Source organism: Oreochromis aureus, linkage group 6, assembly GCF_013358895.1.
Source record: "Oreochromis aureus strain Israel breed Guangdong linkage group 6, ZZ_aureus, whole genome shotgun sequence".
Classification (NCBI taxonomy): Eukaryota; Metazoa; Chordata; class Actinopteri; order Cichliformes; family Cichlidae; genus Oreochromis; species Oreochromis aureus.
The window spans coordinates 34133110-34156731 of NC_052947.1; the positions used below are offsets into that span (position 1 = coordinate 34133110).

Sequence of the window (23622 nt, forward strand, 5' to 3'; positions counted from 1 at the left end):
GTGAAATACTCAGTTTTGAATAGTCAAATGGTTGTAAAAGCTCTGTCATGGTGCTATGACAAAATACAATACAATATAATACAACTTTATTTATAGAGCCCATTTAAAAACCAACGGTATACCAAAGTGCTTCACATAAAAGACAGAAAATAAGACATAAATATTATAAAAGGCAGTTGGATGATATATAAAAGTGATCAAGAGTAATCAAAAGGAGAGGGTAATAAGTATAGAATTTTGCAGGGTATGAACTTTCAGAATATGAAAAAGCAATGTCCTCCTCTCCAGCTACCGAGATGTTAGAACATGCACAGGCTTTTTTGATCGGTAAAAACGTAGAAGTTTGTAACTTTAACCAGAAGGGGGCAGTGATACAACTTAAAACGTTACAAGCGGCCGCGAACGAAGGAGAAAATGGCACCTCCGACCCGCCAGAGGTCGCTGCAGACGCCGCCTGTGACAGTTCATTGACAGCCCCTCAGCTGGTACGGAACCGGAGGCAGCGTGCGGTTGTTCGGCTCAACCAGTCAAAATGTTCAGAATTACCATCCGGGCAGAAATGGGATCCCTTTGGATTTTATTCGGTGTCATCTACTCTCAGTTCTTGGCCGTATCCTCTGATGACATAGTTGTGGCATGCGGTGGATTCGTGAAATCCGACGTTGAAATCAATTACTCTCTGATCGAGGTGAGAGTGCAAATGTCCCGGCTAGCGTGCTAGCAGCTAACCAGCAGCTAGCTGGTTTGTGGTAGAAAGCTAAAGGTTGGGCGGAGTTTTTCGTTTCAATGACAGTTTGAATGAAATGAATACAAAAGCAGTGTATTTGTGTTTAATCTGTTTCTGATTCCTCGCAAACATTTGTGAGTTTGGTCTTGTTTGACATTGATTTAGCTACTTACTAGATAGCTGACGGCAACTGAGCATTAATATCCATATATCACACAAGGCATTCGCTGCTAATCCTAAAACTTGCAGGCGTTGATGAGTAAGTGCTCCCGTCCTAATCCCTTCTTTTTCACGGGCTACATGGGATTAGCAATTTGGTTAATTAAGATATTGAAATAAACTAAATCCGACAGACTAGGTTGTTTCTTTGTGCTAGCAGACATAAGTCGCTCAGTTTAGTTATTACAGTATGATCACTATAATAACTTTCATTATGATTAATCATTATGATTAATGATCACTGTGTGTTCTTCATTCTCAGATTAAACTATATACCAAACAAGGATCATTGAAATATCAAACGGATTGTGCTCCAATCAATGGTTACTTCATGATCCCTCTTTATGACAAGGTATGGCAGCAACTGATTTGATTAGCTCTAACTAATTCTTTCACTGATGGTGAATTTAATCATGCTGTCACTTTAACGCAGGGAGATTTCGTTTTGAAGATCGAGCCTCCGCTTGGGTGGAGCTTTGGTAAGACTCTCACAGAAACATCCCCATAATTGACAAATTATATAAAAGCCATTATGCATTGTCCCATATTCTCTGGTCTCTTTTCCTTTTGAACTTTTAAATATCATCAGAGCCTACCAGTGTCGACCTGCATGTGGATGGAGTCAGTGACATTTGCACGAAAGAAGAAGACATCAATTTTGTTTTTACGGGATTCTCAGTGTCAGGAACGGTAAGAATGGTCTTCTTGAAAAGAAATTTAGATTGTTATAGTTTGTAGACAGAAAGTTTAACAGTTAATACCGTCTACTTTGCAAAATGTGATTTTTTTTTTTTTAAAGTGCTTTGACACATTTGATGGGGTTTATCTAAATGCAAGAAAACTTTTGAGCCCTTTAAAGCTTCTTTAGCCTATGCATCAAAGGATATTAATAAAATAAATACATAGTATCAAGTGGTGATTAGTGTTTAGTTTCCTCAAATATATTGTTTTTTGCTCAGGTTCTGAGTAAGGGCCATCTCATGGGCCCGGCTGGCGTGGAAGTCAAACTCAGCCGAGCCGGAACAGGGGAGAAGCTCCAGAGTGTCACCACACAGCCTGGAGGAAAGTAAGCTACTCACACCTTTGTGTTCATCTGTGTTTATGTGTGTTTCTGCATTATACATATGTTTGAAATGAACTTGCCTCTTTCTTTCTTTTTTTTGTGGTTGTTTGCTTACACAGGTATACCTTCTTTAAAGTACTACCAGGAAAGTATGACATCACAGCTTCTCATCCTTCCTGGACTCTTGAGCAGGTTTGTTCACGTTGTTATAAGGCGATCGATATTGCGTCTGCATGTTGCATAAAAACGTGTTGCCCACCTTCTATTCTGAGTGCCTCATGTCAGTTTTTTGCATCCACCAAACCCCATTTAGAATTGATGATCAACTTATCATGCATGTCTTTGGACTGTTGAAGAAAGCTGGACTTTGCAAGACAAACTTGAGAACAAAGCATATGTAAAATAAATGCCATAAAGTGTAACTTAGTTCATATTTCCTGTTAAAATTAGATGGAGGGGGAAAAAGGTGAGAATATAAGTAGAGTGTGGTAAACTTTTAGTGAAAGATTTAAAATCTCTTTGTACAAAAATACACTGTCAGATTTGTAATTAATGATGCGAATAAGCACTCAGGTTAAAGCTCTCCCACATTATTTCACCCCCATACCCACCTACCATCACGCTCAGTACCACACCGCCCCAGTTTCCAATTAAAGTACTCTCATTAATACTGTAGCGAATGCATGATCTCAGAGGTCTGTTTGATTCTGTATCGCTTGAGGGTAGAAAACTTCATTATTCACCTACTTGCTTAGCTGATACAGTTCCTTGTCAGGTGAGCAAGGTTATAACTAATGAGCTCCAGCAGTAATCACAGTGAACCTGACAGGGCCATTATTCCATCTCTTAATGCAACTTATGGGCGACCTCTGCCATCTTCATATAGAGTACTACCTCAGTGCACGTCTCCAATGCCAATGCCCCGGCCACTGACCATCTGGTGGTTGGAGGCTACGATGTCTCGGGGGAGGTCCGCAGTGATGGAGAGCCCATGAAAGAGGTCACCTTCCTACTTTACTCAGCCACAGTCAAGAGAGAGGTAAACCTACATAATTTCTATTTTTGCACAGAAATATGTCGAGTTTTTATATCCATCCTACATTATATGTAAATGATCACACTTTAACACTTTAACTTAACACGTTTCCCACGTCTTGTAATTTCTAGAATATGCTGAATTTCGCATTGCTCCATTGATTCAGTTCATGTTGTTTGTCATTTCCAGGACATAAGTGGCTGTAATACTTCCCCAGTGGAGGGTGCAGATTCTGGGGACAGCACGCTGGTCTACCTGTGCAGCGCTCTGTCCAGAGACGACGGTGTCTTCGTCTTTCCTTCGTTAGCCAGCGGCGAGTACACTGTGGTGAGTCATTGTTGCAAAAGCCAACAGAAGACCTTGTCTGTCCTTTTTTTTTGTTTGTTTAAATTTGAGCTATTGTGTCAGAAATACAACAGAAGACCAAATGATGTATATGTACGCAGTGCAGCTACTTTGATTTAATAAGGGAGTCTTTTCCTTCGTGCCGTAAGTTTATCTACCATGACATCACTTTCTGCTTTGTGAATTCCTATGTTGAAGCCTCTATTTGGCTGCTTCCATGTTTCCTATTTCTGGATGAGAGGGGGGAGTGTTTAATTATCAGCTAGCGCCAACAAGTTGCATCCATTAACTGTAACAGGGCATTAGACAGTCATAGAGACACGCTAATTACCGCTACATAACATACAAATAGAATACTACAATTTGATCCTAAAACTGTATTTTCTGTAAATATATTTGACCACAAAGACAGCCTTATTAATCTCTGAAAGGCACCAAGAGCACAAAAATGTTTGAGTTCATGTTCAGTGACTTGGCTTGGCTGAGGTAAAGCTTAGCAGACAGCTGCTAGAATAGACACCTGCATAGGTATCCACCTATCAGTCAAAGCTGCTTCACTCCTAATTGAATACATTGGAGCCTGAATAGAAAGTAAACAGGAGAGTTGGAGCAAGACACGGTAAAGTCAGTTGTTATCTTGCTGAGGAGTTAGAGGTGATGACACTCATAGCTCCTTATCCAACCACTCACAGCAGGTACTCATTATTCCATTACTCCTCTCAGTATTTAAAAAACAGCGCAAATTTAAGTCTTGCTTCTTTTTTTTTAACTTGACGACACACACACAAAAATAGTACTTCAGCAGTACTATTTGAACTATTTAAACAGCTCTAACGCCATTTAAAGAGGTGTGGGTGATTTACTTAAATTAACCAAACAAAGACTTTCATAGGATTGTATTACAATATATTGTAATGGCAACTACAACATGTTTTATGTTTCCTGTTTTCTAATCCACCCCACATTTAGCTAGGCAATCCGAATCCAGTGCAGGAATTACATGTATGAACTTTTTTTTGCTGATATAACTACAAGAGACAAGGTGGTATGAATAATGGGTTTTATGAAAGCATAACTTTTATTTGCGAACAATGAAATTCTATCTCCTGTCTTAGAGATGTAATCGTTTTTCCATCTAAATGTGCTTCTGTGAAATCCTTCACTTCAGATACCTTTCTACAGAGGAGAAAGGATCACTTTTGATGTTGCTCCTTCTAGGATGAATTTCAAGGTGGAACACAACAGCTTGAAACTTGAGGTAAAGAGAACCATTAGATCTTAATTAGTTTTAAATAATTCTTTTTAATACATATCAGCATGTTACAAGAGGAAACATGTTTTGTGCAAAATGTTCAAGTTTGACATTCTGTCTCTTTATGTGTAGCCCATTTTCCGTGTGATGGGCTTCTCTGTGACTGGCCGGGTTCTCAACAGTCCTGATGGGGAAGGTGTGCCCGATGCTACGGTCTACCTTAACAACCAGATCAAGGGTAATCAAAATAAAAGACTCATGTTTTCAGTGGAATATCTAACTATAGTTTTTGAAGTGGTTCTCTGTCACACTTTAAACTGTAGCTTGCTTTACCACTCTGTCCTCACAGTTGTCAGCAAAGAAGATGGCTCTTTCCGGTTGGAGAACATGACAGCTGGTACCTACACCATCCGTGTCAACAAAGAGCTCATGTTCTTCGAGCCAGTCACAGTGAAGATCGCTCCTAATACGCCTCAACTTCCTGATATCGTCACAGCAGGGTACGTTATAAGAATTAGAAGCTTATTACATAAATTTAGCTGCAGTGTAGTTCTTCATATTGTCATGACTTCCTTATTTTGGTCCAACACAGGTTCAGTGTTTGTGGCCAGATCTCCATCAGCCACCTGCCTGAAGGCATGAAGCAGCAAGGTCGCTACAAGGTCACTCTGACGCACAAGAGCCCAGACAGGGCTTTCATTCGGACTGTTGAATCTGACCATCAGGGGGCCTTCTGCTTTCAGGCCAAACCCGGAGACTACAGTGTCCATGTAAGACTCGAGCAGCATTTTATTTTATATGACATATCCATATCTTAATTTTTATAACCTCTTATTTAATCAGTTTGAAAGCTAATTCAAATAGTATTAAAAATATACAAGAAACTGACATATGTCACGCATATTCAATTTTCAGTTTTAATTGGTGAGCCTTCTAAAAGACGAACAATTGTCATGTTGTCTAAAGCGCAGATGGTGCTTTTTACCCATATTCTATGATATTTGCAGATTTACGGCTTAACAGTTGCAACAGATCATCATCTGAAAAACTCATTTGACACTGAAAAGCAAAAAACCCAAATCTTTAAATACTTTCTTTCAGAAATTCAGATTTCCCTGTGTTATCAAACCAAAGCAGCTGAGCTTAGTGTTCATGTAGCTGTGTGATTAAAAAATATGGTGTTCTGCAAAAAGAATTTTGTTCATGTGTTCAGGTATCTCTACCTGAAGCAGAGGTGAAGGCAGGCCTGGCTCTGCAGCCTCAGGCTCTGGACATCTCCCTTGTGGATCGGCCACTCACAGACCTAGTTTTCACCCAGTTCATGGCTTCTGTTTCCGGAAAGGTGTACTGTCTAGGTAAAGTCTTAGTAATTTACACTTTACAGTCTTTTTGAGGAAACATAGTTTACCAGAGATTTAGCTTTAATCCATAAAGAAATATATGTGTTTTCACATGAGCCAACCTTGTGTTCTCTGGTTGTCCTCTAGCTTCCTGTGATGACCTCTCTGTAACCCTGCAGCCAGTGAGTAGGCAGGGGGAGAGGAGGGCAGTGGCTCTGTCTGGGAGCAGCGACATCCTCAGCTTCTCTTTTGACAACGTTTTGCCCGGGAAATACAAAGGTTTTAAATATACTTCTATTTTTTTTAATTTAAATGTAAACTCTGCATGCAGTCAGGTTTTCACTGGAACAACTCAGTCAAGCATTCTGTACAATATAAACCCCTCAGTCTATGCACACTTCTATTTGGAAGTTGTAGTAATTATTCTCAAATAGGGAAATGAGTTAGTAATCATCAGCCTTTCAATCACTGGTTTATAGCAGCAGCTTTCAGCAGGCATGCCATTACTCAACTAGTGTTTCCCCACCTTCTGGTAATGTGGATCCATCTGTTCATTCCACACAAACTCTTTGACTGCCTGCAAGTGATCTGCACACACTGCATGTTTATTCAGTTTATAGTGTTGCTGGGACAGTTTTTATATATAATTTGTGTGTAATCATTTTTTTATTCTTTTTATTCAAAGATCCTGAACGAAACTTGTGATATTTTTCCACCTATAATAGTGTGACATATTTAATTTACATCTTTCTTTTTTTTCTGTCATTTGAAATCTATTTCTCACTTTTTATTCTCTCTAATCTTTACCACTTGTAGTAAGTATTTCTCACGAGGAGTGGTGCTGGAAACATAAGTCGGTGGAGGTGGAGGTTCTGGAATCGGACGTCTTGGGGGTGGAGTTCAGACAGATTGGCTACATCCTGCGCTGCTCCCTTTCCCATGCCATCACTTTGGTTAGTAATCGGTAGCTCACTCCACTTGCGCTACATGCTGCCTGTCAGTTCAGATGCTTACACTTCCATATGTATTATTGAATGTGTGGTGCTGCACAGGAATTCTTCCAAGATGGCAGCAAACCTGAAAACGTTGGCGTGTACAACCTCTCTAAGGGAGTCAACCGCTTCTGCCTCTCCAAGCCTGGTGAGTTTCTTTCTTCTGACCTCTCATTAGCTCAACATAGCATAAATTAGCATATTCAAAAAAAATAACAGACTGTACCAACTGTTCCTCCATGTACAGTCGAAGAGCCTATGTCAGACTTATCTAAATATACCACTGGAAAGTAATAATTAATCAGCTAAAAATGGCTTTTCCAGGTGTTTACAAAGTCACCCCTCGCTCCTGTCACCAATTTGAGCAGGACTTCTACACCTACGATACGTAAGTAATGCAACGCCGTGTCTTTTTATTTCTGGGTTAATACAATGCAACTATGCAGCCAAAGCATTCTAATGACTGCTGTTAACCTGTGTGTAACAGTTCAGCCCCCAGCATCCTGACCCTGACTGCAGTGCGGCATCACATGACAGGACTCATCACCACCGACAAGATTCTAGACGTCACAGTCACGATCAAGTAATTATGACTCTGCATGAGTAGTTTCATTTTCTGAGATGCTGTGTGCTAACACACAAATGCTGCCGTGCATTTGTGTGTTTGGTAATGACCAGCTTTAGCGTTTTTATTTATTTTTAAATCCTCATCCCCCTGGTCAGGTCGTCCATCGAGAGCGAGCCAGCGCTCGTGCTGGGTCCGCTGAGGAGCCTGGAGGAGCAGAGGCAGGAGCAGCAACTGCAGGAGATCGAGCTGCGCCGTCAGGAGCGAGAACGTCGTGCAGCTGAAGAGGAAGGAGGTGCCAGAGATGATAGTCCTCCTATCCAAGAAAAGGCTGATGAACTGACAGGCCCCTTCCACTATGAGTTCTCCTACTGGGCCAGGTCAGTTTTTGCTCTTTAAAATACCATGTAGGGCTGACGGCAAAACTTCTGTTCACTTTAGTGTTAACTTGGAAATTCCAGCTTTATATCTCTGTAGAAAATTAACAGGACTTGAGAGAAATTAAGAGTGGAACTCTGCTGACATCTGCTAATAATAACCATCACAAATCAGGGGCTCATTTGAGTCTAGAACTGTTGTTCATTGCTGTTAGTGATTTTTTTCTTTCTGTGTAAATATGCAGGGCTGGTGAGAAGATCACAGTGACTCCCTCCTCCAAGGAGCTGTTGTTCTACCCTCCTGAAGTAGAGGCAACTATCACCGGAGGTAAACTCACACAAGAAGAAAGTCTATTGGAAACCTTAAAAAACGGGCTCTGATACAATCCACGCAGGTTATTCTAAAATGAACCGCATATTATATTTGCTGTTGACAGAGTCGTGTCCAGGTCGGCTGGTGGACATCACTGGTCGTGCAGGTCTTTTCTTAGAAGGCAAGGTGTCGCCAGAGCTACAAGGTGTGGAAATATCTATCAGTGAGAGAGGCGCTGCAACACCACTCATTACTGTGGCCACTAATGAGATGGGAGCATACAGGTATGAGAACACGGTGATAAAAATAGGGTGTGTGAAAATGAGAGGGAGGATATTCAAGAATTTTTCATTCGGGTAATGCTGCCTTCGGGTTCTGCTATAAATGTTATTGCCTTAGCAAGTCATTATACTAACAGGCTAGTTCATAAATGCACTTTTTTAAAAAAAAAAAAAGAAGAAGTTTTTTGGCCTGGAGTGAGGTGTGAATTCTTGTTAAAGCTCTCGCAGAAATATAATTTTCTATTTAGGACTAAAAAGTTAAAGTTAAAAAAGAAAAAAAGTTGAGATTCATGGCTGTGGGCGCAGCCATCATCATTTTGTTACTAACTGAAATAACCCAACAACTGTTGGATTCATTACCACGGAGGCTGCCACAGATGTTCATGGTGCCCAGAGGATGAATTTCAATGACTTTTGTGTTCACCTGTTTATTTCTTTTTTCTTTATTTGAAAAAAGAAAAAAACCTGGAAACTTACGAAGCATCAACCAGGCTAGCATTTTTACAGCAGATATTTTTGAGTTGTCATAAGAGAGAAAGCACAGGTGGCATTAGAGACATTGGCGCTGAATCAGTATGCAGAAAAGCAGGGCTTGTTATACATTATCAAGCCTGTGATCTGTGATCTTGATGCTGTTGTAAGCATTTTAGTCTGTACAATTAGGGTCACAGGGACAGCCTCACAGGGCTGCAAGTAGACCTTGTGTCCTTAGAGCAAAGAAACATGCCTTTTTTCTTTCACATGAATAAAGCTTGTATTGTATGTATATATTTTTTTCCATTGTTTTAATATTGACGTTATAATAGGCTTTATAGATTGGCTTGTGCTCAAATCATGTTGCATTTAGTAATAAACAAGTATCTTGAAGAAATTCCGACCTTCACTTAACTTTTCCCCCGGTTTTCTTCAGTGTGGGTCCGCTCCACAGTGACCGGCAGTACGACATCAGTGCAAGCAAAGAAGGTTTCGTGCTGAGTCCCGTGGAGGGCACCCAGGGAGATTTTAAGGCATTTGCTTTGGCTGGCGTCACCTTCAAGGTATATGCAGCCATCCTCATGTGCATGCATTACATCCCAGTAATCATCAGACGTTTAGGTACTTTTTATATTTGTCCAGCTGTTTGTTCACATTTACTAACCCTCACTGATTATGGTGGTTGGACATGAAATAAAGAAGTGACATAATGAAAAGCACTTGTTACCGTATGTTTTGGAAAAATGTCATTAGAAGAGAAGAGCGCTCATGCATAGTCGGATCAGTTTTGTGTTTTGCCACGTGCTGTCAGTATACTGCCTCTCTGCTGCCCTTTGTTAAAAGGATCTGCAATTACCTACTGCGACCGTGAGATCCTGACACAAATGATCAGTATTAGTTTCCTTTTCACACTGTGTGATAAATTGCTTTGAAATCTTCTGCTCAGCATTGACAGAGCTTTGTGCCCATGTTTATTTTTCACTTGTACATCTTCTCTGAAATTAAGCTCACCTGTCAGCCTGATTACACCCACAATTTGGCACTCACTCGAGCCACGGGCTTTCATTATATTTTGTCCGTGTGATCTTTTATTGTGAAAAGATTAAAGGGGTTTAATCGATTAGGTCCCTGTCTAGCAGTAAAATTAACAAGTATTCTGTCTGTGCTGTAGATCAAATCGGAGGATGGTCAGCCTCTCGCCGGCGTGCTTCTTTCTCTGAGTGGGGGTCAGTTTCGCTCCAACCTTTTGACTCAAGACACTGGCATCCTCACTTTCAATAACTTGGTAAGAAACTCCTGTTAGTAGTATGTCAGACTGCCAAGCATTGTTGGTGGTTGAAGGTAATTCTAGGGATATTTTGACCTGTGTCTTGGTTCACCTAATGTCCATCCTGTATTTTCTGCTTTCCTCAGAGTCCTGGTCAGTACTACTTCAAGCCCATGATGAAGGAGTTCCGCTTTGAGCCGGCATCTCAAATGATTACAGTGGAGGAGGGTGAAAACCTCAGTATTGATATAACTGGCATCAAAACTGCATACAGGTATATGAGTGTACATTGTCCACTGTTAGCTTGCAAGCATAGGAATATCTTTGAGTGTGCAAATTACTGAGCCTATAATCATCTGCTGGTGGGTACTGCAGCTTGCACATGTGCTCATTGCAGTCTTGTACTCTTGTCCTCAGCTGCTACGGAATGGTGCAGTCTCTCAACGGGGATGCAGAGTGGGACGTGGCTGTGGAGGCAGTGGGTCAGGGAGACTGTAGCCTCTACAGCGAGGACACGCTCACTGATGAGGAGGGCCGATTCAGACTCAGGGGTCTGCTGGTGAGGACGGAATGAGCTTTTAAAATAAGACCAGGCTTGAGAATTGAAACAGATCATGGCCTCTAGGTGTTGTCTTGGATTACTAGGGAAACTGGTGATTTTGCAAAGTGTGATTTGTAAGCAGTATATGATTTGCTCAGTTGCAATGGAGTGTATGTGATTATACCTCTAACTCATGTAATGTTTTTCTTGCAGCCGGGTTGCAAATATCTCATTCAACTGCGAGCTGAAGGCAACGACCACATAGAGAGGGCCTTGCCACAACACAGAGCTATCGAGGTAGGCAGCAGCTTGCTTCAAGTTTGTCCTGTGCAGATGTTCAGCATCTTTGGCTTTTAATGAGGTTGAGAAATTACAATTATACCAAGTTTCTTAGAGCTTTAAATATGAGAGGGATCACTTGAGTGTCATGAAGGCACACATGCTTAAACATAACTGGTCAGTTTTACATGTTTGGCTACATATTTAGACTTTTTTTCAGTAGCTAATGGTGCAGTTATCTTTATTTAGGAAGTATTTTGTTTATGACTTTAAAGCTGTGGGTCAGAGTTGACTTGTATTACTCTTGAAGACAAAGCTGCTACTAAATGAAGGTCACTGTGTATTTACTTTAAGTTCAAGAATTTTGCACACATTTTCAAGTCTTACTCGCACTGCTTTAACACACTTATGAAAACTATTAAGGAGGCTATGGAAAACTTTTGTAATTGAATTGTTAAAATAACTGTGGGAACCCTGTGATTATGACTTATCGGCACCCTCATCACATGGGTCCTTTCAATATTCAGAACAAAAGCAGCGATAATCCCATTGCCAAAGTTTAAACCTCACTTCATAATTTTAGCTTGTCTGAAAAGTGCAGCGCTCCTAATCTCCCTCGCAGGGCTGGAAATGCCTTAATTCCCTTTAATTCTCTGTTATTATCACGCCGTGTGACTTGAACAAAAAACTTTATCCGTGGTTCACATTGGGTATTTTCTTCACAAGTTCCATTGTTACATCTATATAATGAGCTCTATATTCCCTTTCAGGTTGGCAGTAGTGACATTGAAGGGGTCAACATTATCGCCTTCAGGCAGATCAATCAGTTTGACCTCAGTGGAAACATCATCACGTCTCCTGAACACCTTCCAACACTATCAGTAGGGCGTTTTAAATCCGGCATTTTTGTCTTTCTTTTGAAACTTTTAAGTCTACAAGGCTTTGACATTAGCTGTAGATAAGTTAGACCTGTAATCATTTTGCTTTACCTTTACCCTTTTTCCCCCCAGGTGAAATTGTATAAGAGTGACAATCTGGACAATCCAATCAACAGCGTCTCTCTGGGACAGTCCCTTTTCTTTCACTTCCCTCCTTTGGACAGAGATGGCGAGGTAATTCAGTCTTAAAGAGCATCTGTTAAGCTTTTCCTGGTTTGAGTAATGAGGTCAGTGTACGTTTAGTAATCTCAGTAAGCCAAAAAGTTTAGGTTTCAGACCACTAAGACAATTTTTTTCCTACTATTAGACATGTATAATGTCAGTGTGAGAGGACGTCCCTAACAGGGTCATGTCAGGGATAGCGCTCTTGATATGAGCAAATTTACCACCCACCTGATGTTCAAACCTTCTGTTTAGCAGGAGTAGCCAATCAGAAGAAACCTGGCTTAAAGGGAGAGCGGTTTTAAAGAGAGAGGAGGTAAAACACCTTTCTGAAGGTTGGTGCAGGCCCTCAGTTCAATGAGGCCGAGTATAAGATAGAAGCAGGTAGGGCTGCCACGATTAGTCGACTAGTCACGATTACGTCGACCATTAAAATCGTCGACGACTAATTTAATAGTCGACGCGTCGTTTGAAGCTTTGTAAGATCCCAAAAGACGCAGGAATAAGTAGTAGTATTTAAGAGTGTAATAACGGACTGAAACAGAAGATGGCAGCACTGCATGTACAAGGATGCCAGCTGCCGTTAAACCCCGAAGAAGAAGAAACTGTGTCCCAGAATTCATAGCGCGGCCCAGCGCAGTTGTCAACAATGGCTGCAGCTAGTTAGTTTTAATATTACTCTTATTATTCTTTCTGGGTCACAAAATAAACGTTTAACATATTTTCAGGTGAGAATTTAGCTGTGTAAACCTCAAATATCTGCTCAGTCTATCAAGACACCACATATTTTCAAAAGCGCTCCGATGTTTTCGGAGACGTCTGTTACCCACCAGCTCGATAGCGAGCCGGGTTTCTAGGCTCATTAGAGTCGGTGAGAACACCGGACTCCCGGCAAATCGTTTTCAAGCTGACCGCCGTCTTTCGCTACTCAGGTTAAACATGTAATATAAGTCACTTAGATAACTTAAAAATGTTATTGTTTGGCTTTTTTTTAGTATTTTATTTGTTCCTGAGTAAATTGGTTTGGCTGAGAAATAAAGTTATAGTTTTTGCACAGATGAATAAACGTCAAGCAGACAACTGATTATCAGAAGTGTGATTTTTAGATAGCAAGGAGCAGACGGCTGCGTTTATTAAACTTCACTGAAACAATCTGCAAATTCCATTAAAAGTGTAATAAACTATCATCTTGTCTTTATTTTTAGTTAGCACATACCTTAAACACTTCAAGCTGTAAGCTAATGATAGTTATATAAGAGCAGACGCATGCTGGTGCAATAAGCTGTACATTTTACGTCCAATGGATGCATGATCTGATTAGTCGACTAATCGCAAAAATAATCGGTGACTAGTCGACTGTCAAAATAATCGTTTGTGGCAGCCCTAGAAGCAGGATTATTTTTCAACTGTGAAACATGCAAAGCAACTTGATGGTTTTTGGTTTTTAAGCCAGTATTACTAAAATATAGTGCTGTCAGTGTTAGTATTTTGAGTCAGACTGCTCTCCAGATGAGTTAATTGTTAATCGCGTTAGTCGTGACGACAACGTCAACAACATCATTTACTTAGTCCTTAATTGCGTATGTTATGTAATTCATAGTTGGCTCTACGCAAAACATGACCCAGAATACACTGCTGTTTATCCATAGTCACCTTTCTCTTCTCTTTTCTAGAGCTACGTACTGATGCTGTACTCCACACTGTCCCGTTCCCAATATGATTTCACACTGCCTCAAGTCTCCTTCACCTCCACTGGCTACTACAAACATGTCACTCTTACCTTCCACCCCACTGTAAGATACAGATGTTTTTAAGTATATATTTTTCCTACAAAGAATATTTGTTTTGTCTTATTTGTTACAGAACAGTATGTTTTTATATAAATGTGTGTGCACTTTCCCACAGCGTAAAGTGCCTGACCAGGATGTTGCTCAGGGGTCTTACATAGCTTTGCCGCTCACTCTACTTCTCCTCTTAGCGGCCTACAATTATGAGAAGGTACAGAACAAGTTGCATCTAATCAAGACAGACTATTCAACCAAGCTTTTGTTTGACTTTTCAATTTCTAAATCTGAGGAATAAATGTCACTAGAAGTGAGCCTTGTCCGGGCCAAGCCTATAATGTATTAATACCCTGTAATTCTAATAGTTATCGCATGGTTGGTTTTTATAGTTAAAGTTTTTGATCCAGAAAGCTTCATTTAATGCCTTTTCCTGACCTGTTTGCAGGTGATTCCCCTAATGTTACAGTTGGGGAGCCGCATCCAGGGAGTGAGGAGCATGGCTCAAGCCAACAGCGAAAGTGCTGCTATGGATGAAGCCAAACGTCAGGCCAAGAGACAGAAAGCCAGGCGAACATGAGGTGCACATTAAGCCACATCTTTGTACACTAAATTGCCCGCTAGCATCCGTGACCCCAGCATCGGAAAGCAATGGGTTACCAGGGTTACACTTCTTCATTGTTACCAACCAAGTGCTGTGTGTGCTAGTGAACTTTTTAGCTTGCTAAGGTGTGTTTGAAACAGGGCCCAGGTGAAGCCCAACATGAACCACTCAACACCCTTTACCACCACCACCACCACCTCATCATCAGCCACTTTGATTCACTGGACCGATAGCTGACATTTTACAGACTGTTTTTTGTCCACAGTTAATCTTAGTCGAAGAAAATTGTTGATATTTGTAATAGAATATGAGCCATTTTTTTATATTTGTAATTTATCCAGGTCAACAACAGTCTTTTGTGAGGTTTTTTGTTTGTTTTTTTAATGAGTACAATGCTTGTTTTAATAGTCCTAATAATGTTTGGGACTGTGAGACATTGTATGCCTATCAGCACTGGGGCCAAGTCATTAAAACGTGGCTTTAATTTGATAAAGTGTTAGCTTAAAGCAGCAGTTCTCAAACTTTTTTCCTGGCATGCCTCCATTTAGAAGCTACACACACACACACACACACACACACACACACGCGCGCGCTATTCCTCAGCATCAGCAAAGTTGATTATTTTACATACATAAATTATAGTCATAAAGCTTAATTTAACTTTGTATTTTTTCCCCGGGTCACCCACAACCCTCCTGCAATGGATTTATGCCCCACCAGGGGGGCCCGCCCCATAGTTTGAGAACCGCTGGCTTAAGGATATTTAAGGTTTCCAAACTATGTGCTGGTCTTTTCACAAGCTTAAAATGTTTTTGAACTTGATGTGTCCCCGTGGACTTGATCTAAGACTGAACTGAGCCTTATAATCCCATCACAAACAAGGGATTCTGTAACTTCCAGTTACGAGTGAAAGACAACCAAAGATGTTGACGAGCTAATATGGTTGTTAGTCAAATTAAATCACACAAATGTCAGTCACCAATGAAATACTGCAATGCATTCACTCCTGATGGCATTTTATTAGGCGTTAAGTGTGATGTTAGACTTTTTGACTCCTCCGTTTGCTCAGGTACAGGATGCGGGAAATTTTGCTTTGAATACTGTGTTTTCTTTGAAGGATGGGCTGCGGTGGCGGGGTAGGGAGTGATAGGGCTAACTAAGAGTTGATTAATTTATTAACATATGTTTAATCAGATGTGAACGATAACCTAGTTTGAATGCTATGACATGTTTTTTTTCAAAAGTGTGGTTGATTTCATTTTTTTCTCATTTATATTCCTTAAGATTAAATATGTGTGACAAGCTAAATTAAATTTCAGAAGACCCATGGACTGAATTGAAAATGAATATCTACAAAGGGTCGTTCATGACCTTTAGATAAACTTAGAAAGATGAGGCAGGATTGTGATTTCATAAGCTCATTGTCTTACTGCAGAGCAGTTTAATGCACTGTGAAATCTATGTACCCCATGTCTTTTTTTCTGTATTGAATTCATCTGAACTCAGCAGTGCCTGCCTTTTACAGAAAGATGAAAAGGCCACTGACTATTTACTGAGTTGAAAGATATTCCAATTAGTCCACATTCAGAAGTTGATTACTTTGGTTGGGGTGGGAGACGGAAGATGAGGGAGGTGGGGTGTAATTGTCATTTGTTCAGAATCTGTTAATTTTGCAGATAATAAATAAAGTTTGACTGGAATAAGATTAACGTTTTTTTTATAGCTTTGCCTGTAGGGGGCAGTGTAATGCCAGATATAATAGGATAATAAAACTGGCAAGAACTCCTCATCCTTTAAGTGTTACAGTACAAAACTCCTATTATATCAGTTCTGGATCACAAGAAGTCGACTCAGAAAATCAATAAGTGTGAGTCTGACTTATCTCATTACTCCCCTTCACCCGAGCAGTACGTGTTATAAAGTGCCTTAGGGTACATTAGAGAACAGCCTGCACAAGTTGATGTTTTGGGAAGCGAGGTTAAACGGCTTAAATAGCTGCAGAGCTGCCTAAAGGGATATGTTTCAACTGAAATCCTATTGTTTTAATGTGAAAAGGAAGCTTACGCATGAATAACAAATGTGCTCTGTGCTGTCTTGAGATCTTCGCCCCACCCTGTCTTTGTACACAGCATCAGACAAAGCCGGAGCACTGGACAGTTTTTAAGTGTTAACTGATGGAAAAACAAGCTAAATTGATCACAGTTTGTATTTTTTGAGTAGCCTTTGCCAACTAATAATAAACAAACTACACTATTGATCAGGTTTATGACCTCACATCTGACATTTTGACCTGCAGTAGAAGAAACATCAGGTGGAACAGATTACATTAACCATGCCTTTTCAACCTCTAAGGTGCAGCACTTGCAAGGCTTGGGTTAATTGCCTGTTGGTGTGCTGGCATGGCTTACAGGAACACTAAAATTAATTGAATGCACTATTTTTATGAGTTATTCATGTAGCTTTCTACATCACCCATTTGTTTAGTATTCTGTCATGTGTTTTGTTTTTCTCAGAAAATTCTCAGACACATTTTACCATATTTAAAGAAGACTCTGGACTAAGTTATCAGCTAACACCAACAAGATTGGTCAGCAAGCTGCTAACCATGAAAATTAGTGCTAATTAGGAGATGAATAAAATACAAAAATGGAGCATAAATGCCTTGGACCGCACAGCGAGATGTATTATGGTGCTACGCAAAATTCTTCAGCCAACAAGAAGCCAAAAAACTCCAAAAACCTTGAAAATCAGTATTTGGTATGAAAACGTTCTCAGTAACGACCCCGCACTGCCTCAGTAATGCTGAGTTCTGATCTTTGGGGAGGCCAATCCATGACTGATAGTGTTCTTAGTGTGTTTTTCTGTGCAGGTATGCTTTTACTATATTGACAGTGATGTTACATCAGTTTTGAAATCACCACCACTGGCTGAAAACGCCGGCCCCAAACCATGACAGAGCCTCCACCGTGTTTAAAGGCTGTACAGACTCGCTGTTGTCCCTCTCTCCTGACCTCCTCCATACATACTGACAATGATTTAAACCAAAAATGTCACATTTGGCTGCATCACCCCATAAAACCTGTTGCCACTGATTTTCAGTACAGTTTTTGTGTAATTGGCATACCTCAGCCTCATGTCCCTGTTTTCCTTCCTGAAGAATAGCTGCTTGACAGACACCCTTCCACCGAGACCATTTCTGATGAGGCTTCAGCAAACAGATACATCAGCTGAAAGGTTTTTTTAGGCCTGTGGCTTCTTCTCTTGTCCTTCACCTTTTGAGTTTCCTCAGATTTTTTTAAGAACACATTGCACACAAAATATGCCAAGTTTTTACTAATAGTTCTTTGGGTCAAAAATGCTATTTTATGCCTGTCGAACTGTTGTCTCTGGCTATGACTAAAGACATGGGATCAAATTATGTGGGTTTTTTTTTTTTTTGCTTAAAATCTCAAAATGCCTTAAGATATGATTCAAAATGAGTTCTTTACTAAGTCCTCTGTTATGTGTAGGCAACATGCTGGTTCATCCCTTCAGTTAGGTGCCTTTTAAGTGTTAAATGGCTTACCAAACAAACATACCACTGAAAATGGTCACGTACAAGGACTGGACTGAAAGATTGAGAAAACAGTCAATTTCCAAAGCAAAAAACCTTCTAACGACCACTTTAAAAGTCTGGCTCCTTGGAAGCAAAATATAAGGAAATGAGAGGTAGTGGAAGACTTTTGCACAATACTGTATGTCATCATTTAAAAAAAAGCTCCTAATAGCACCAGTTCATTGACTCCAATTAGCAAAGGTAAAACCTGATGGACAGTTTTCAGCCACTGCTGAGATGCCTGTCAGTGAAAGCAAACATGCTATCAGCTCCAGTATCCAGAAGGATATACTATAAAAAAAAAAAGTTCGTTATCCAGTTCACTATCCAGAGACCAAAACCTGTTTTTGTCCCAGGCTATTAACATGCTTTTTAATAACATAATTTTGGGCATTTTAACACAGGAGTCTGTAGGGATGTACTCGCCTTTGGGCCAGCCTCTAGTGGCCACTGAACACTTCTGATTGGCTTTGCTCTTCAGCCCTGGAGGATGCTAACAGAGTCAAATTAATGAGGTTTTATGAAGTTTAATTAATCACATAAATGGCAGTAACAATGGCTACAGCATGCAGTATATAACATGCTATATATGGGTAAGCTGGAAGGCATTTATTCAAACTTTAGCTTAAAAGAACCTTTATACAGGTAGAATGCATAGTTGATGACAAGTGATGTATGCACCACAGCAAAATTACTTTTCTGCCCTTTTCCTGTTCATCAGTTTGTGCTTTAAATAGAGAGCTTTTTGACCATCATTATTATTATTATTTTTTTATTATTTCTGTGACAATTTTTAGGCTGTCTCCTCTCCCACCTACACACTGTACATGTGACAACAACGCTTATGTGAATCCTGGATGGACTACCTCCTTTTACTCCATCCACTTCATTGTAAAGGAGTGCCGGTGTCTTGTCACTCAATGCACAAAGTTCTGACAGCGGCTGAGACGCCATACTGGGGCTCCTCTGCTGGCATTTTGAATTGATGAGATTGAGATGCAGCCAATTAGTGTGAGCCACTCAGCTCAGCGTCTGTCTGGAACAACCTGGGGAATAAAAGCTGCAACAACAACACACACCGGTGTCATCAGTTTAATCACATAACATTGTCACTCAAGTTCAATACACATGGCAGTCTTCTATAGACATGAGTTACTGTTACTTCTATATATTTCTTGAGAAAATTGTTTTTCCCTCAGGTACCTCTGCTAGCAGGGATCCTTATCTTACAGTCTGCTGACATTCTAGTGTGATTTTATGGGCCGTTCCATTGCATATATCACACGCTGTCATTGCTTATGCTTAGAAAACACTGCCTGTGCATCTTAAACAGTGTTATTGCAGCTCCCGGTTGTATTTCAGTGACCCATGAGGTCTCATACTAATGACAACAGCAGACTGTGGAGTAGTGTGAACTTTATAAACCAGATGATCTGTAAATTCCCACAGTTAAACAGCTCCTTTCTTATTATAGAAAACCTTTTTCCAATGAGGTTTTCGTTCTTACTGTAAGTAAATTTATAAAAATTTCCTGGGCCTTTGCCTGCATATTTGCATCACGCTGTCACTTAACATAACTCTCTCCATTCATGTCGTCCCACACTCCAGTGGCTCACTGCCCAGCCTGAGTCACCTATACCAGTCATAGTGCATTGGCCAGGACACAAGTCATCGTAGAGCAGCGGAGGGAGAGCAGCGCAGCACACCGTCTGTGGCACATTAATACCAGACGTTTGATGAGAAGGCCAGAGAGAGGGGGCATGGGGGTGGGGGGAAATTAAATATTCATAGGGAATGATGACAAGACGGGCAGCGGTGGGGATGATGTGTAATAGTATCTACTGGCTGCTTTTTGTGGGAGCTGAAGCCTGTATGTGTGTGTGTGAGAGCCTAGACGCAAACCAGGCCGACTCTAAGTGCCAGTCTCTATCTGTACAAAGAGGTGTGTCATGTCACCCTTTTATGAAACCCAATGCCTACTTACTGCATGCCAGATGCAATGACAGCTGAGGTGGCTGTGTCCCCACTAATGTAATCAGAGAGAGCAAGAGTGCACAGAAAGCCTTAAAAATCTCCCGTCATTCATACATATTATGACCGAAAACAGGATTTTTATCCCCAAGGCTGCCTCTCGCTACAGTTGTGTTTAAGTGCAAGTTAAATCTGCAGCCTTTATAGCATGCTCTTTTTATTAAGTTTTCTGGACCACAACTTTAATGTTTTGAGTCACTCTGAGCACTATCATCATTGTTGTTTGGAGCCATAGCAGAAAGCTTTTATTTAGCAAAACCCATCTAAAACCAGCTGTACTCTTATACTTTCTGCCCAGCTCAAAATAACAAAGTGAGAAATGAGCTGTAAAGACAGTGAAACACAAGAGCCAAACAGTTTCCCCAGAAGTTGTTGGAGACTTACATTTGTCACATGATTGTAAATGAATTAACTGTTCAGTTTAATAAATGCAGACCAACAGTAGAACAATTGTGAAACCCAGAATGTGAACTGCAGGTGTGTCATCGTGCATGTGGTTCCACATGCTTAAGAAACTGTTCCATATCTTAACACAACTCCATATATAGATAGATAGATAAAGGATGCATGAATGAATACCACTTCCTGTTGTGCTCAGGCATTTTTTAATTGAGTTAGCTTCTCTTAATCAATATTAATATCAATAATTCAGTATGCCTTACACTGGCTTGTCTGGAAGTATTTAGCAATTATTCAGTGAGTTGTGATGCTCTTAGCTGTGTATCTTAAATATGGGAGAATAATGGAGGCCAGGTCCATGCAAGAAAGTCTCCTGACTTGAAATAGAGAAGTTTATGAATCGAATGGCCACCAAAGATATTTGATTATATCTATGCAAATACATTTGAATTCCAATAATTTGGTTTTATTCCATTATGTTATGTAGATTGAAATGCAAGCTTTAATTCATTTTAATGTATATATGATCTTTGTTTGATTCTTATCTCTTGCTGCCTTCCTTTCTTTTTAGTCCAAGGGGACAATTGTTTTACTACGACACAGCGTTAGTCTGTGTCTGCTGCGCAGCTCTTCACAGTGTAAGGTGAGCCATGTACCAGCGGTGTCTTCTAATCTTCTGCCTGTCCACAAATCTCTCCTTGAACAAATGAGTCTCACTGACCACTGCCGCTGCCTGTCCTCTACACATTTTCCAGTGCCCTTCCCTACATCCCACACAAGTGAAGCTCAAATGCCTAACGGATCAATCGACTGTTCAGGCCCGCTCGCATTCAACAAGGTCTCAGCATAGCTGCCGGCCCATTGGCTTTAAGAGATTTTTGTTGGCGGGTACGGTGATAAAAGCACAGACATCATGGTAATAAAAAGGCTGACAGGTTCTGGGAAGGACTGACTCTTTTTCTCTCCTCCTCTCTATCCATCTCGTTTTGTCACATGTCTCCTCCCCTTCCCCTCATCGCTCTGCTCAGCTTTGGTTCCAACAGACTGGTGCTGTAGTCTATACTGTCATGTGTATGGGCTTTGGAGCTTGACGAAAGGGGAGGACGACTGACACAAAGGGTGTGGAGAGACGGAGGGATGTCTGGTGTATGCAGTGGAGAAGTTGATCAGTCTGGAGTTGGAGAAGTCCTTGAGCAAAGTCACATTATAGAGAAGGACAAAAGCAGCAGGCATGGCTGCAGACACCCCCGAGGAAGCCTTGACCAAAAAGCTTCTGTATACTAAGACCTTTCTTTCGTACATCAGCGGAATGAGCTTTGAATGTTAAATCTAAAACATTGGCTTGCAGTGCTACTAGTATTGATTAGCGCCCAACTAGTCATTAAAGTTGCCCTTCCAGGACAGGACAGCATAGTGATGAGCAAATTAGCAGGTTTTTTTTTTTTTAAATCAAAGATTTGCTAAATATATATGCAAAATTATTCATGATATTCAGCTGTGTTACTTGTAACTTGTATGGATTTGCTAAAATGTCGGGAGAAATGTATCTGCCGTGGTTATCTGTGTTTTACACATCCAGCGAATACGAATGCACGACTTAATAAGGTGTTTATTAATTATGTTTACAGCTACGGCGAACCAATCAAACTTTCATTTCTGGACTCAGTCTGTCAAAAATGTCTGGTCCAAACATACTGAGGAATCTGTGGCTTTAGTGTCAGCCTTTGGAAAATGTCATGTTTCACAATAACTGAGGATAATGAAACAAGGAGGAAAAGCAGAATTAAAGTTTCATCGTCTTGTCTCACCTTTCACACGTTGCTGAGCTCCGGTGTCAGGATAATGATGGTGCTGGCAGATACAAAACACGTGTTTTGATTACACAGACATACCTTTTCTGATGAATTAGATTAATTAGGTACATGAACAGTCAGGCGAGGGATAGCACGAGAGGGTCTTCTATGCAAATTTTATTTGACTGGTGTTTGGTGCATATGATTAGCCGAGCCGTGCGAATGTGGGTGTGCAAAACAAAAGAAAAAAGAGGCATGTAAGGTATGTGTGTGAGACAGTGTGAAATCCTCACTGACCTCTACTGTTGGTTAGCCTGAAGAGGAAGAGATGACACAGTGGGAATGGGTAAGCGAGAGTGGGCGGTCTTTGGTGCAAGACGGAAGACACATGGATGGAACGCTGTCAGAATTTAAATGCACTGTGCAGCTTTTACCATCAAAAAATCATTAACACATAAGTTTAAAGACATAAATGTATTTATTGTTAAAGCAAGCGCAAACACATGCCCGCATTTAATTCTCTACTGTGCAGACATTAAAAGAAAATCTGTTGTTTTATAAACAGAAAGCGATTTCTTTTGTCTTAACGCCTGGACAGAGAGAAATAAAATACTGGCAGGTTACTCCGTACCTGCTGAATTTCAATAATCTGTGTCTTAACTGTTCAGTTTAATAACTGCAGACCAGTCATGGAACAAGGGTGAAACCCAGAATGTGAATTGCAGGTGTGTCACTGTTTATTTAGATCCACATGTTAAAGAAATTATTCCCTAGCACAATTACTTTAGAGGTAACTTTAGGGGACTTTTAAACCAAACTGTCACATGATCCTCACTGTGTGGAGTTTGCATGTTCTCCCCACGCCTGCGTGGGTTTTCTCTCATTGCTCCAGCTTCAAAGACATGAAGTAAGTGGGGCTTAGGCTAATTAGTGATTCTAAATTGCTCATAGGCGTGAATGTAAATGTGAATAGTTGTCTGTCTCTGTGTTAGCCCTGCCCAGGGTGTACCCTGCCTCTTGCCCAATACAAGCTGGGATAGTATGCCTTGTTGAAGAATTTCTCGCTTCTTAAAATGCACCAAGAGGAGAGCGGAGCGAGGAATGAGGAGACTTGCTGGAGCATCTATAGCTGAGGATGCATAGGTTTATTTTTGTTTTACCCATGATGCATTAAATAGGTCCTATTTTCAGAATTGAATTCAAAGCGGTCTGAAATCTCAGCGTTTACATGAACAGTGTTATGCTCAT

The 23622-nt window shown here is 40.6% G+C and overlaps 1 protein-coding gene across 1 annotated transcript; it reads left to right on the top strand.

The window, feature by feature from the left end:
- Window positions 1-480: 480 nt before the first annotated feature.
- nomo (nodal modulator) lies at window positions 481-16256 on the top strand. The gene is made up of 31 exons (XM_031753831.2): window positions 481-688; window positions 1209-1298; window positions 1380-1425; window positions 1536-1636; window positions 1906-2012; window positions 2129-2201; window positions 2896-3048; window positions 3235-3372; window positions 4559-4648; window positions 4775-4880; window positions 4992-5142; window positions 5235-5412; window positions 5856-5997; window positions 6130-6261; window positions 6799-6935; window positions 7035-7122; window positions 7299-7362; window positions 7462-7557; window positions 7698-7919; window positions 8162-8244; window positions 8354-8513; window positions 9421-9547; window positions 10156-10269; window positions 10398-10525; window positions 10669-10810; window positions 11006-11089; window positions 11842-11952; window positions 12082-12183; window positions 13845-13964; window positions 14077-14169; window positions 14401-16256. Exons 1-31 carry the CDS (start codon window positions 533-535, stop codon window positions 14530-14532), a joined length of 3666 nt encoding a protein of 1221 aa, XP_031609691.1. The 5' UTR covers window positions 481-532; the 3' UTR covers window positions 14533-16256.
- The last annotated feature ends 7366 nt before the right edge of the window (window positions 16257-23622 follow it).

What these genes read in the sequence shown, in the direction of transcription:
- nomo (XM_031753831.2), top strand. Translation starts at nt 533, where the DNA reads ATGTTCAGAATTACCATCCGGGCAGAAATGGGATCCCTTTGGATTTTA. An exon ending in CCTGATATCGTCACAGCAGG is followed by an intron (nt 5,143 to 5,234) that starts GTACGTTATAAG and finishes GGTCCAACACAG; the next exon opens with GTTCAGTGTTTGTGGCCAGA. An exon ending in CTTTGGACAGAGATGGCGAG is followed by an intron (nt 12,184 to 13,844) that starts GTAATTCAGTCT and finishes TCTCTTTTCTAG; the next exon opens with AGCTACGTACTGATGCTGTA.